The sequence below is a fragment of the Pseudophryne corroboree genome, chromosome 3 (assembly GCF_028390025.1).
Source record: "Pseudophryne corroboree isolate aPseCor3 chromosome 3, aPseCor3.hap2, whole genome shotgun sequence".
NCBI lineage: Eukaryota > Metazoa > Chordata > Amphibia > Anura > Myobatrachidae > Pseudophryne > Pseudophryne corroboree.
The window spans coordinates 96,736,347-96,752,069 of NC_086446.1; the positions used below are offsets into that span (position 1 = coordinate 96,736,347).

Sequence of the window (15,723 nt, forward strand, 5' to 3'; positions counted from 1 at the left end):
GCTCAACGGTTCCAGACACAGAAGATAGAAAAATCTGAAGGCTCCACTGTCTCAGGGCTATCAAGACATCATGTAGATAATGGCTGGGGTAGGAGATACCTCTCGCATTACATTGGCATGAGCAGGGCTGACAGGGCTATGCGACTAGCCATCCTCTTATGCACGTAGAAGAAACACCGGGGGGAGCCCCAGCCTAGCACTCCAAGCGCACTGGGGACAATCAGACTAGGGTGGCAGGCTATATATAATCAAGGCCGCTATGTGGGTGACTGCAGGACCCCCGGGTGCCCAGAGGTGAGCAAACGGGGGGGGGGGGGGGGACCCGTCGGCCGCACGGGGCAGTTTTCACCCCAGGGGGCGGGAAGGTGCTATCCAGGATGTGGTGGGGGCCCCAGGTGAACGGGGGGGCAGCCGCAGAGAGAGCCGCTAATCTCCAGAGAGGGAGGAGGGGGCCGCGGCCGGGCCGGCGGTCCGCCCGCAGCAGCGGGAGACGGGCGCTCATCCAGATCTAGTGGGAAGGGGAAGGAGTAATCACCTCAGTGGAGCCGGGGCAGCAAGCCGTACATGCCCGGGGGCCTCCAGACGTCCTCTTCAGGCTCCCACCGAGTCACTCCTCGTTGCTCGGCAACCAAGATGGCCGCCGCCCGGGCTCCGGAGCGCTCGGCCCGGCCCCGATCCGGTCCTGGATCGCCCCCGCTGGTCGGTAGGGAGCACTGGGCAGGCCAAGGCAACGTCCAGGCAGGGGACAGGGTCCAGGTAGGCTCCACAGGCGTCCCGGGATGGTAAACCACTCGGCCGGGGGTAGGAGCAAAAATTGAGGTCCCGGCTTCAGGGCAGTGAGTAGGCCGCAATCCGCGGGAGCCAGGAAACCGGCTCCCCGATTCCGCAGCACTAACTCACCGCATACACCACTGGTATAGGACTCTGACCAGTGCAGATAGGGCAGGAAATAGGTGCGAGGAGGCTATATTATTACTCGAAAACTCCCAGGTCCCTGGGAGCTCATGGAAAGTGCAGCCTGCTCAATCAGCCTCCAGGCCACGCCCCCGATTTATCCAGGTTTTAAAAAGGGTTTATCAGTTTTCGGGCCAAGGGTGGCAGTAATTCTGAAACAGCGCAGTTTGTGAACTGTTCGCGTGCTGCTCTAGTTAAGATGTATCATGTCTGGGCAAATGGCACCATTGCGAAAACTGCAAAGCACCGCGTGCCATTGATGCGAGAGGTGAACGTCGGCTACGGAGGTGCATGAGGGCTGACCGACACACCACAGTGGAGCAGCTCACCGTCAGAATGAACCTGGGGGCCACCAGACGTGTGTCTAAAACCACAGTTCAGCCCGTCTAGCTGCTGCCACGGCGCTTACTCTGGCTATTAGCTGGTGGTTATAATACTGTGACTTGACCTTGTATGAACCGAATGGTTCTGGTGAGCATTATACTAAGTGGAGTGCTGCAAATTTGATGAGTTTTGACTATAAAAATGATTAGAATAATATAAAGATGATATTTATAAGTTAGAAATATCTTCTTTGTATTATTCTAATCATTTTTGTAGTCAAAACTCTGGAGTGTAATGGAGTATGACAGGGGAGGCCCTGACCACATGGTTGATGCTAGATTCAAGTGGCCTAAGGGACCTTTTACATCAGGGGGAGGAGCCACGACACAAGGGGGAGGAGCTAGGCCAGCGGGATAGTTCTTCTACTATCCACACCACCAACTATTACCTTTAGTAATCAGCTGGCGAGCGAAGCGAGCCCGCGAGGGTACTTTTCGGGTACCCTGTTCAGCCGTAGCTCCTCCCCCTGGTGACATGTCTCCTCCCCTAGTGACGTCAGAAGGTTCCTTCTCTCACTTCGATTTAGAACCAACCCCGACCACATGTCACTGAGTTCCATGTATGTCTTTACTTAAGTTATTGACTGCTGGTTTCCTATAACACCACATCCAATTATTTTATTCTTTTCAAAATGTATTTTAGTGACAGTAAGGACTTCAGTCCCTCACATTGCTCCTTCCACTGCAGAATGACAAATGCTCCCAGGATCCGCTGATCAGTGTCCTATTTGTTGAATGCCACAAAATAACTTTAGTATGCTTGACTTTGTGGAGTGATAACTGAGCTCAGAACAAACTTGATGTCATTGACTACAGGATTCTGGACGTCTCTTGCACATGTACTGCAGTCCATTCTCAGAACATTCGTCTGTCACACAGAGGATGGACAAAGACAGGAGTCACATGACTGAGAGGTTATTAAGTCTTACCTTGGAAATATTCTACTTGCTGACTGGCGAGGTGAGGGCTTCTGGGAAAGGTCACAATGTCATCACTACTATTTCATTGCTAGAGCAATGTGGAATTATTTCAGTAATGGGGGATAAAATCTGGTAATGGGAAAATTTGGCAAACGGGTGGTATTTGAAGTTATGTAGTAGATATAAAAATGCAAAAAGAAATCCCAGGCGCAACTATTGAACAGAAAAAAAGAGCTGCTTTCCCAGGGGTAATTGGTTTTAAACCCCTTATATAGTACAAGGAAAAAAACAACAATGGGAAAGCGCTATTTAATCTGTAGTAGATTTTTATTTTAATAGATTTTATCACATATCACTATATTTGATACCGGCCAGCATCAATACCCATAAAAAATACTTTTACAATTACTCCATATTCCTTTTAAAACATTTCATTTACAATATTGTAATCATTATAATTACTAAAAAGCAACAAATACAAGAGCAGCTGCACCTAAAAGTGCTATTTGCAACAAAGTCTCTTTATAGGTATCTTCAGTGATACTTTGTACCACCTAACTACCAGTACACTTGCTGGTTATTCCACATAAGATCTGAATCGTGCACTTCACAAGCTGTAAACAATTTGTACTCAGCTCTGTTAATTTCTATGGCACAGAGCATTCAGTACATCTGATAAATGCTCCACAGAACGTAGTGTTAGTAAAAATCATGCACTTTCACACGCTGTTAAATGTCTATTATCTTATGTAGCTTTGTGCCTTTAGCACCTGTAATAATTGATCCACAGAAACGTATTGTTAGTATGTATCATGCACTTTACAAGCTGTTGTCTCTTTTATAGTTTGCACATAGCATGTAATTACTTTTAACTTAGTATCTTTTTCTCACCGCTCCTGGTATAAAGCAAACTGGTCATGCATAACCATGCAGCCTTAGGGTGAAAAGTCCATATCTGCCATATGCAGTTTAATTACCAAGGTGTAGTTTTGGACCATTCAGCATGCCTGTCAAATCACGGATATGGTAATGTCCCTCCCGGCTGGAGCTCTCCCCGGCAGCCTTATCTGGAGTCTGTGTAAGGTCACTTCTCACCAGTTGCACTTCTCTGACAGCAAAGTAAGCTGTGGGATACCGGCAAATATGTGATCTGTAGCTGTGTCCCGTGAGCTGGGAGATCGTACAGATGCGTTTCCCCGCCTTCTAAAGATCAGCGGCTTCCTCAGTGTATAGCTCCAGCCGGGAGGGACATTACCATATCCTTGGTAATTAAACTGCATATGGCAGATATGGACTTGTCACCCTAAGGCTGCATGGTTATGCATGACCAGTTTGCTTTATAGCAGGAGAGGTGAGAAAAAGATACTAAGTTAAAAGCAATTACATGCTGTGTGCAAACTATAAAAGAGATAACAGCTTGTAAAGTGCATGATACATACTAACAATACGTTTCTGTGGATCAATTATTACAGGTGCTAAAGGCACAAAGCTACATAAGATAATAGACATTTAACAGCGTGTGAAAGTGCATGATTTTTACTAACACTACGTTCTGTGGAGCATTTATCAGATGTACTGAATGCTCTGTGCCATAGAAATGAACAGAGCTGAGTGCAAATTGTTTACAGCTTGTGAAGTGCACGATTCAGATCTTATGTGGAATAACCAGCAAGTGTACTGGTAGTTAGGTGGTACAAAGTATCACTGAAGATACCTATAAAGAGACTTTGTTGCCAATAGCACTTATAGGTGCAGCTGCTCTGGTATTTGTTACTTTTTAGTAATTATAATGATTACAATATTGTAAATGAAATGTTTTAAAAGGAATATGGAGTAATTGTAAAAGTATTTTTATGGGTATTGATGCTGGCCGGTATCAAATATAGTGATATGTGATAAAATCTATTAAAATAAAAATCTACTACAGATTAAATAGCGCTTTCCCATTGTTGTTTTTTCCTAGATCTAAAAATGGGTTCCTTCCAGGATATACAGTAGACCTGTTAGCTGGTTTTTAATCTGTAGGAGAATCCCAATTTGTTTTTGTTTATGTATACAGTTTTAAAAGTGACCTGTTAGATGGATGATTTCATACTAATGACAGTTTTTATTCAGAGTTGATCTGTGCTGTGCTACTTTGGAGGAATTCAATTAGATGCGGTAAATAATTAAAAAGTAACAGGGATTTTTTTTCAAGCCTAAACAGGCTCGAAATTATATCCCCAAGAAATAGTCTGTTTTCTGGTTCCGCAACCATGTTAATACATAGGTACAGGAACCTATTCCGGATTCTGTGTGTTAACTCCCAAAAACACATTCACTTTATAGGCGAGAAAAAGGGTCTCTGATTGAATAACCCCGGGCGTGAAAGCTCAAGGCTACCACCCTTTTTCACACCCGGTAAATCTATGGTAATTGAATTCCCCCCTTTGTTGGTAGAATCTCCTGCTACTAACGCATTTCTGGTTCTGGGCAGCACAACAGGGAAAAGTGCATCACTTCTCCTTTTTTATATATACTGATTGTATAGCCACACGACTTGACTTCCGTCTTGTCTCATTCCAGACTATGTTAAGATGGTCCTGAAAGTGTCTCATCTAGCAGAAGGCTTCAAATCAGCAGGTTTTGATTAGAGGGCACCAAAGCTGGGAACCAATAAATGACCAAATGATATCTGTATAATCCTATTTGATGCCATCAATTAATTCACTGTTCATTAGGAAGGCTTGTGTATTTATGAGGGCTAATGCATCCACTCCTTTTACTTATTACGATAATTGGAAGCTAGCTTATATTTCTGAAACCTTTGGTGACTTCTATTATCCATATAATATCCAGAAGGCAGCACATTATCCAGGCAATAGATATATTAAAAGCTCTCTAACGACCTGTTACCTTTATAAGTTGTTAAACTGTTTCTATCGTAGGATTGTGTCATGGTGAAGAAGTCTGGTGAGAGGGTGACACCTCACTCTCTGATACATGGGAGAGACAATGAGCAGAAGATCCTGGAACTCACCAACAAGATCATTCAGCTGCTGACTCGAGAGGTGACTACTGGGAATGGGACATTATACAGTAACACCAGGGGAGGTGTCTGGGTAATGACTGTATCATTTTTTGTGTCAGGTTCCTATAAGGTGTCAGGATGTCACTGTCTATCTCTCCATGGAGGAGTGGGAGTATTTAGAAGGACACAAGGATCTCTACAAGGACGTCTTGATGGAGAAAAAAAAGTCTACTAGGAAACTGCGTAAGTGTAGGTTTTATACCATACTTGCCACTGACTAAGTTATAGCATGTTAAGACCACGTTAGCTGCTTATACATGTGATATAGGGTGCAAAAACATCTAACAAATAAAGACCCAGATTTATCCAGCCTTGGACAGTGATAAATTGCACGGTGATAAGTTACCAGCCAATCAGCTCCTAACGCCTATGTTACAGGCTGTGTTTGAAAAATGACAGGAGCGGTTTGTCTGGTACCACAGTGCAATTTATCACTCTCCAAGGCTTGATAAATCTGGGCCAAAATTTGTTTCAAAAATAGGAATTTAATACCTACCGGTAATTCCTTTTCTCTAACGTCCTAAGTGGATGCTGGGGACTCCGTAAGGACCATGGGGAATAGCGGCTCCGCAGGAGACTGGGCACATCTAAAGAAAGCTTTAGGACTATCTGGTGTGCACTGGCTCCTCCCCCTATGACCCTCCTCCAAGCCTCAGTTAGATCTTTGTGCCCGAACGAGAAGGGTGCACACTAGGGGCTCTCCTGAGCTTCTTAGTGAACGTTTTAGTTTAGGTTTTTTATTTTCAGTGAGACCTGCTGGCAACAGGCTCACTGCATCGAGGGACTAAGGGGAGAAGAAGCGAACTCACCTGCGTGCAGAGTGGATTGGGCTTCTTAGGCTACTGGACATTAGCTCCAGAGGGACGATCACAGGCCCAGCCTGGATGGGTCCCAGAGCCGCGCCGCCGGCCCCCTTACAGAGCCAGAAGGCAGAAGAGGTCCGGAAAATCGGCGACAGAAGACGTCCTGTCTTCAACAAGGTAGCGCACAGCACTGCAGCTGTGCGCCATTGCTCTCAGCACACTTCACACTCCGGTCACTGAGGGTGCAGGGCGCTGGGGGGGGGCGCCCTGAGACGCAATAAAAAACACCTTGGATGGCAAAAAAAATGCATCATATATAGCTCCTGGGCTATATGGATGCATTTAACCCCTGCCAGAATACATAAAAAAACGGGAGATAAGGCCGCCGATAAGGGGGCGGAGCCTATCTCCTCAGCACACTGGCGCCATTTTCCCTCACAGCTCCGTTGGAGGGAAGCTCCCTGTCTCTCCCCTGCAGTTACTACACTACAGAAAGGGTTAAAAAAGAGAGGGGGGCACTAATTAGGCGCAGTATTAAAGATACAGCAGCTATAAGGGGAAAAACACTTATATAAGGTTATCCCTGTATATATATAGCGCTCTGGTGTGTGCTGGCAAACTCTCCCTCTGTCTCCCCAAAGGGCTAGTGGGGTCCTGTCCTCTATCAGAGCATTCCCTGTGTGTGTGCTGTATGTCGGTACGTTGGTGTCGACATGTATGAGGAGAAAAATGATGTGGAGACGGAGCAGATTGCCTGTAATAGTGATGTCACCCCCTAGGGGGTCGACACCTGAGTGGATGAACTGTTGGAAGGAATACGTGACAGTGTCAGCTCTATATAAAAGACAGTGGTTGACATGAGACAGCCGGCTACTCAGCTTGTGCCTGTCCAGACGTCTCATAGGCCGTCAGGGGCTCTAAAGCGCCCGTTACCTCAGATGGCAGATATAGACGCCGACACGGATACTGACTCCAGTGTCGACGGTGAAGAGACAAATGTGACTTCCAGTAGGACCACACGTTACATGATTGAGGCAATGAAAAATGTTTTACACATTTCTGATAATACGAGTACCACCAAAAAGGGGTATTATGTTCGGTGAGGAAAAACTACCTGTAGTTTTCCTGAATCTGAGAAATTAAATGAGGTGTGTGATGATGCGTGGTTTTCCCCCGATAACAACTGATAATTTCTAAAATGTTATTGGCATTATATCCTTTCCCGCCAGAGGTTAGGGTGCGTTGGGAAACACCCCCTAGGGTGGATAAAGCGCTCACACGCTTGTAAGGGCTCTACCCTCTCCTGAGATGGCCGCCCTTAAGGATCCTGCTGATAGAAAGCAGGAGGGTATCCTAAAATTTATTTACACACATACTGGTGTTATACTGCGACCAGCAATCGCCTCAGCCTGGATGTGCAGTGCTGGGTTGGCGTGGTCGGATTCCCTGACTGAAAATATTGATACCCTAGATAGGGACAGTATATTTTTGCCTATAGAGCATTTAAAAGATGCATTTCTATATATGCGTGATGCACAGCGGAATATTTGCCGACTGGCATCAAGTCTAAGTGCGTTGTCCATTTCTACCAGTAGAGGGTTATGGACACGTCAGTGGTCAGGTGATGCATATTCCAAACGGCATTTGGAAGTATTGCCTTATTAAGGGGAGGAGTTATTTGGGGTCGGTCTTTCAGACCTGGTGGCCACGGCAACAGCTGGGAAATCCACGTTTGTACCCCAGGTCGCCTCTCAACATGAGAAGACGCTGTATTATCAGGCGCAGTCTTTTCGTGGACAAGCGGGCAAAAGGTTCCTCATTTCTGCCCCGTGACAGAGGGAAAGGAAAAAGGCTGCAGAAATCAGCCAGTTCCCAGGAACAGAAACCCTCTCCCGCCTCTGCCAAGCCCTCAGTATGACGCTGGGGCTTTACAAGCAGAATCAGGCACGGTGGGGGGCCCGTCTCAATGAATTTCAGCGCGCAGTGGGCTCACTCGCAAGTAGACCCCTGGATCCTTCAGGTGATATCTCAGGGGTACAAATTAGAATTCGAGACGTCTCCCCCTCGCCGTTTCCTAAAGTCGGCTTTACCAATGTCTCCTTCTGACAGGGAGACAGTTTTGGAAGCCATTCACAAGCTGTATTCCCAGCAGGTGATAATCAAGGTACCCCTCCTGCAACAGGGAACGGGGTATTATTCCACACTGTTGTGGTACCGAAGCCGGACGGCTCGGTGAGACCGATTCTATATCTAAAATCTTTGAACACTTACATACAGAGGTTCAAATTCAAGATTGAGTCACTCAGAGCAGTGATTGCGAACCTGGAAGAAGGGGACTACATGATGTCTCGGGACATCAAGGATGCTTACCTTCATGTCAAAATTTACCCTTCTCACCAAGGGTACCTCAGGTTTATGGTACAGAACTGTCACTATCAGTTCAGACGCTGCCGTATGGATGGTCCACGGCACCCCGGGTCTTTACCAAGGTAATGGCCGAAATGATGATATTCCTTCAAAGGAAGGGAATTTTAGTTATCCCTTACTTGGACGATTCCCTGATAAGGGTAAGATCCAGGGAACAGTTGGAGGTCGGTGTAGCACTATCTCAGGTAGTGTTGCGCCAGCACGATTGGATTCTCAATATTCCAAAATCGCAGCTGGTTCCGACGACTTGTCTTCTGTTCCTAGGGATGATCCTGGACACAGTCCAGAAAAAGGTGTTTCTCCCGGAGGAGAAAGCCAGGGAGTTATCCGAGCTAGTCAGGAACCTCCAAAAACCGAGCCAAGTCTCAGTGCATCAATGCACAAGGGTTCTGGGTAAAATGGTGGCTTCCTACGAAGCAATCCCATTCGGCAGATTCCACGCAAGAACTTTCCAGTGGGACCTGCTGGACAAATGGTCCGGGCCGCATCTTCAGATGCATCAGCGGATAACCCTGTCACCAAGGACAAGGGTGTCCCTCCTGTGGTGGTTGCAGAGTGCTCATCTTCTAGAGGGCCGCAGATTCGGCATTCAGGACTGGGTCCTGGTGACCACGGATGCCAGCCTGCGAGGCTGGGGAGCAGTCACACAGGGAAGGAATATCCAGGGCTTATGGTCAAGCCTGGAGACATCACTTCACATAAATATCCAGAAGCTAAGGGCCATTTACAATGCTCTAAGCTTAGCAAGACCTCTGCTTCAAGGTCAGCCGGTGTTGATCCAGTCGGACAACATCACGGCAGTCACCCACGTAAACAGACAGGGTGGCACAAGAAGCAGGAGGGCAATGGCAGAAGCTGCAAGGATTCTTCGCGGGGCGGAAAATCATGTGATAGCACTGTCAGCAGTATTCATTCCGGGAGTGGACAACTGGGAAGCAGACTTCCTCAGCACGACCTCCACCCGGGAGAGTGGGGACTTCACCCAGAAGTCTTCCACATAATTATAAACCGTTGGGAACTCGACAGGTATTGCGCCAGGTCAAGGGACCCTCAGGCAATAGCTGTAGACGCTCTGGTAACACCGTGGGTGTACCAGTCAGTGTATGTGTTCCCTCCTCTGCCTCTCATACCCAAGGTACTGAGATTGATAAGATGGAGAGGAGTAAGCACTATATTCGTGGCTCCGGATTGGCCAAGAAGGACTTGGTAACCGGAACTTCAAGAGATGCTCACGGAGGATCCGTGGCCTCTACCTCTAAGAAGGGACCTGCTCCAGCAAGGACCCTGTCTGTTCCAAGACTTACCGCGGCTGCGTTTGACAGCAGGGCGGTTGAACGCCGGATCCTGAAGGAAAAAAGGCATTCCGGATGAAGTCATCCCTATCCTGATCAAAGCCAGGAAGGATGTAACCGCAATACATTATCACCGCATTTGGCGAAAATATGTTGCGTGGTGCGAGGCCAGTAAGGCCCGACTGAGGAAATTCAACTGGGTCGATTCCTACATTTCCTGCAAACAGGAGTGTCTATGGGCCTGAAATTGGGGTCCATTAAGGTTCAAATTTCGGCCCTGTCAGTTTTCTTCCAAAAAGAACTCGCTTCAGTCCCTGAAGTTCAGACGTTTGTAAAAGGGGTACTGCATATACAGCCTCCTTTTGTGCCTCCAGTGGCACTTTGGGATCTCAATGTAGTTTTTGGGTTCCAAAAGTCACATTGGTTTGAACCACTTAAATCTGTGGAGTTAAAATATCTCACATGGAAAGTGGTCATGCTGTTGGCCCTGGCCTGGGCCAGGCGCGTGTCAGAATTGGCGGCTTTATCCTGTAAAAGCCCTTATCTGATTTTCCATTCGGACAGGGCGGAATTGAGGACTCGTCCTCAGTTTCCCCCTAAGGTGGTTTCAGCGTTTCACCTGAACCAACCTATTGTGGTGCCTGCGGCTACTAGGGACTTGGAGGACTCTAAGTTGCTAGACGTTGTCAGGGCCCTGAAAATATATGTTTCCAGGACGGCTGGAGTCAGGAAATCTGACTCGCTGTTATCCTGTATGCACCCAACAAGCTGGGTGCTCCTGCTTCTAAGCAGACTATTGCTCGTTGGATTTGTAGTACAATTCAGCTTGCACATTCTGTGGCAGGCCTGCCACAGCCAAAAATCTGTAAATGCCCACTCCACAAGGAAGGTGGGCTCATCTTGGGCGGCTGCCCGAGGGGTCTCGGCTTTACAACTTTGCCGAGCAGCTACTTGGTCAGGAGCAAATACGTTTGTAAATTCTACAAAATTGATACCCTGGCTGAGGAGGACCTGGAGTTCTCTCATTTGGTGCTGCAGAGTCATCCGCACTCTCCCGCCCGTTTGGGAGCTTTGGTATAATCCCCATGGTCCTTACGGAGTCCCCAGCATCCACTTAGGACGTTAGAGAAAATAAGAATTTACTTACCGATAATTCTATTTCTCGTAGTCCGTAGTGGATGCTGGGCGCCCATCCCAAGTGCGGATTGTCTGCAATACTGGTACATAGTTATTGTTACCAAAAAATCGGGTTATTGCTGTAGTGAGCCATCTTTTCTAGAGGCTCCTCTGTTATCATGCTGTTAACTGGGTTCAGATCACAAGTTGTACAGTGTGATTGGTGTGGCTGGTATGAGTCTTACCCGGGATTCAAAATCCTTCCTTATTGTGTACGCTCATCCGGGCACAGTATCCTAACTGAGGCTTGGAGGAGGGTCATAGGGGGAGGAGCCAGTGCACACCAGATAGTCCTAAAGCTTTCTTTAGATGTGCCCAGTCTCCTGCGGAGCCGCTATTCCCCATGGTCCTTACGGAGTCCCCAGCATCCACTACGGACTACGAGAAATAGAATTATCGGTAAGTAAATTCTTATTTTCTCCTAGTCCGTAGTGGATACTGGGGTCTTGAACTTTAGTACCATGGGGTATAGATCGGGTCCACTAGAGCCTGGCACTTTAAAACTTTTAGTGTGTGTATGTGTGTGCTGGCTCCTCCCCTCTATGCCTCTCCTACCAGACTCAGTCTAAGAAATCTGTGCCCGAGGAGACGGACATAACACGAGAGAAAAACAATACAACCATAATAAAAGGAGGGCGCTAACCAGAACAGAGGATAGCCACACCAATCTAACCCGTTTAGCACAGCTATCCCAACAACATAACGGGACCACAACGTCTGTCCAACCAAATACTTACCCAGGTAAGCAGGAACATAGCACTGAGGCGGGCGCCCAGTATCCACTACGGACTAGGAGAAAAGGAATTACCGGTAGGTATTAAATTCTGAATTTCTCTCACATCCAAATGGATACTGGGGTCTTGTACTTTAGTACCATAGGGAAGTCCCAAAGCTCCCAAACGGGTGGGATTGTGCTGAGACCCCTGCAAAACCACCTGACCAAACTGAAGGTCATCCTTGGCCAAAGTATCGAACCTATAGAATTTCACAGAAGTGTTCGAACTAGACCAAGTAGCAGCTCGGCACAACTGTAGGGCCGACACACCCCGAGCAGCCACCCAGGAGGACCCCACCGACCTTGTTGAGTGGGCCTTTATAGACGTCGGCAAGGGCAGAACTGCCAACGTATAGGCCTATTGAATGGTCAACCTGTGCCAACCAGCAATAGATTGCTTAGAAGCAGGCCGACCAATCTTGTAGGCATCATATAGGACAAATAGCGAGTCTGATTTCCTATGACAGGCTGTCTTTTTGACATAAATCTTCAGAGCCCTGACCACATCCATGGTCTCAGGGCCAACGGAAGCATCAGGCAACACCGGAACCACAATAGGTTGATTCACATGAAAAGGTGACAACACTTTAGGTAAAAATTGAGGACGGGTCCTTAGTTCCGCCCTGTCTTCATGAAAAATCAAATAAGGGCTCTTACAGGATAAGGCCCCTAATTCCGAGACACGCCTGGCAGACGCCAAAGCCAATAACATCACCGTCTTCCAGGTGAGAAATTTCAACTCCACCCTATGTAAGGGTTCTAACCAGTCCAATTGGAGAAAGGACAGAACCACATTGAGGTCCCACGGAGCCGTGCGAGGTACAAAGGGCGGTTGTAGATGAAGAACTCCCTTTAGGAAAGTCTGTACTTCTGGCAACAGGGCAAGTTGCTTTCGGAAGAAAATAGAGAGCGCCGAAATCTGGACTTTGATGGAGCCTAAACGTAGGCCCATATCCACCCCCGCTTGCAGGAAAAGTAGAAAATTACCAATTCTTAATTTCACGGGATAAACCTTCCTACTTTCACACCAGGAAACATACTTTTTCCAGATATGATGATAATTTTTTGACGTCACCATCTTCCTGGCCTGGACCATGGTGGAAATAACCCTGAAGGGAAGACACTTTCTTGCAAGATTCTCCCTCTCAACTTCCAAGTCATCAAACGTAGCCGCTGTAAGTCTGGATAGACGAACGGGCCTTGCTGAAGATCGTCTTGGAGCGGCAGAGGCCAGGGATCCTCCAGAGACATGGTCAGGAGGTCCAAGTACCATGCCCGTCGAGGCCAATCCGAAGCAATTAGCATTGCCTGAACGCTTTCCCTTCGTAGCCTTTTTAGCACCCTTGGGATCAGCAGCAGAGGAGGGAATAGGTACACAAACTGGTACATCCACGGTGTCGTCAGCGCGTCCACTGCTATAGCCTGCGGATCCCTCATTCTGGAACAGTAACGGCATAGCTTTTTGCTGAGAATCAGATCTATCTGTGGACAGCCCCACCGGTGAATTATCTGTTGAAACACCTGGGGATGTAGGCCCCATTCCCCCGGATGGAGGTTGTGTCTGCTGAGGAAGTCCGCTTCCCAGTTGTCCACACCTGGAATAAATATGGGGGAAATGGCCCTTGCGTTGGCCTCCGCCCAGAGGAGGACTCTTGACACCTCTGGCATCGCCACTCTGCTTCTTGTTCCCCCTTTTTGGTTTATGTACGCCACTGCCGTGGCATTGTCCGACTGAACCTGGATCGCCCGATCCTTCAGGAGATGAGAAGCCTGCAGAAGGGCATTGTAAATTGCCCTGAGTTCCAGGATATTTATCGTCAGAGCCAATTCCTGTCTCGACCATATCCCCTGGAACTGGACCCCTTGGGTCACAGCCCCCCACCCCCGAAGGCTCGCTTCCGTTGTCAGTAGAATCCACAAGTGGATATTGAAACTCCTGCCCTCTACCAGGTGAGGCACTTGTTGCCACCATAATAGAGAAATCCGGGTTTTCGGAGATAAGGTCATTTCCCGATGCATGTGAAGGTGAGAACCCGACCATTTGTCCAGTAGTTCCAGTTGAAATGGCCGGGCATGGAATCTGCCGTATTGTATTGCCTCGTAAGCAGCCACCATCTTGCCCAGTAAGTGGATGCAAGGATGTATGGATACCTTGCGAGGTCTGAGGACCGAGCTGACCATAGCCTGGATAGCCATGGCCTTGTCCATCGTAAGAAACACCTTTTGAGACACTGTATCCAGTATCATTCCCAGGAACTGAAGACGTTGGGTCGTTTCCAGGTGAGATTTCTGAAAATGTTATATCCACCCATGATCCGTAAGTAGGAGAGTTGTCAGATCGATGTAGTGCAGCAGACGCTCCCTGGACACAGCCTTTTAGAGGAGATCGTCTAAGTAGGGGACTATGTTGACTCCCATCATGCGCAGTTGCAGCATCATCTCCGCCATGACCGTGGTGAATACCCTCTGAGCTGTGGATAATCCAAAGGGTAAGGCCTGAAACTGGAAATGGTCGTCCAATACGGCGAACCTGAGGTAAGTCTGATGAGGAGGCCACATGGGAATGTGTAGGTAAGCATCCTTGACATCCAGAGACACCAGGAACTCCCCCCTCCTCCAGAGCGGACACCACCGCCCGCAAAGATTCTATTTTGAACTTGAACACACGCAGATACAGGTTTAGAGACTTCAGGTTCAAGATGGGGTGCACTGAACCGTCCGGCTTGGGAACGACAAAAAGACTGGAGTAATACATAATAACATAGTAACTAAGGTTGAAAAAAAGACAATTGTCCATCGAGTTCAACCTATTTGTGTTCTCCTATACAGTCTTATTATAGGACTAGTTATTTTTATGTTAGGACTAGTTATATTAACTATACTGCGTGCCTACGCACCATAACCCTGAATATTTTTATCCAATAGGAATTTATCTCACCCATTCATAAAGGTGTTGACTGAGTCCGCCATTACTACTCTCTCAGGCAGGGAATTCCAAACACTTGTCCTTACTGTGAAAAAACCTTTTCGCCTCAATGTGCGGAAACTCCTCTCCTCTAACCTAAGCGAGTGACGTGTTCTCTGTGCTGATCTTATAGAAAACAGGTCCCTCCGAAGCTCTGTGTATTGACCCCTTATATATTTGTAGATGTTGATCATGTCTCCTCTTAGTCTCCTCTTTTCCAATGTAAACATGCCTAGTCTTGCAAGCCTTTACTCGTATTCCAGCGTCTCCATGCCCTTGATTAGTTTGGTCGCCTGCCTCTGAACCTTTTCTAGCTCCAGGATATCCTTTTTGTAATATGGTGCCCAAAATTGCACACAGCATTCAAGATGTTGCCTCGCTAGTGATTTATATAATGGGAGTATAATACTCTCGTCCTTTGCATCAATTCCCCGTTTTATGCATGCTAATATCTTATTAGCCTTCTTTGCTGCACTCCTACTTTGGGTACTGCTGCTTAATTTGTTATCTATGTGAACCCCTAGGTCTTTTTCCAGTACAGAATCCCCTAATATTACCTCATTTAGAATGTAGGTGTTATTTTTGGTCTTGCCCCCACAGTGCATTACCTTACACTTGTCTGTGTTGAACCTCATTCGCCATTTTGCTGCCCATGCTTCCAGTTTCGTTAAGTCGTTCTGAAGAGACTCGGCATCACCCTCCGTATTTATAACCTTACACAATTTGGTATCGTCTGCGAAAATTGACACCATGCTCTCTAGACCTACTGTTAGGTCGTTGATGAAAATGTTGAACAAAAGTGGTCCAAGTACAGACCCTTGTGGCACACCACTTAGTACTTTAGTCCAATTTGAAAATGATCCATTGACCACAACGCGCTGCTCCCTATTATCTAACCAATTACTGACCCAAGTGCATATTGTGCTCCCTAGCCCTATTTCTTGTAGCTTATAGATAA

General features: G+C 47.2%; 1 protein-coding gene across 1 annotated transcript in view; it reads left to right on the top strand.

The window, feature by feature from the left end:
* LOC135054859 (zinc finger protein 250-like) overlaps window positions 1–15,723 on the top strand; it is a 62,321-nt gene that overhangs the window by 15,837 nt on the left and 30,761 nt on the right. The window contains exons 2-4 of the mRNA XM_063958263.1: window positions 2,154–2,297; window positions 5,185–5,307; window positions 5,387–5,510. Coding sequence (XP_063814333.1) covers window positions 2,175–2,297; window positions 5,185–5,307; window positions 5,387–5,510 — 370 coding nt within the window. The 5' untranslated portion in view covers window positions 2,154–2,174. The remainder of the gene's footprint in view (window positions 1–2,153; window positions 2,298–5,184; window positions 5,308–5,386; window positions 5,511–15,723) is intronic.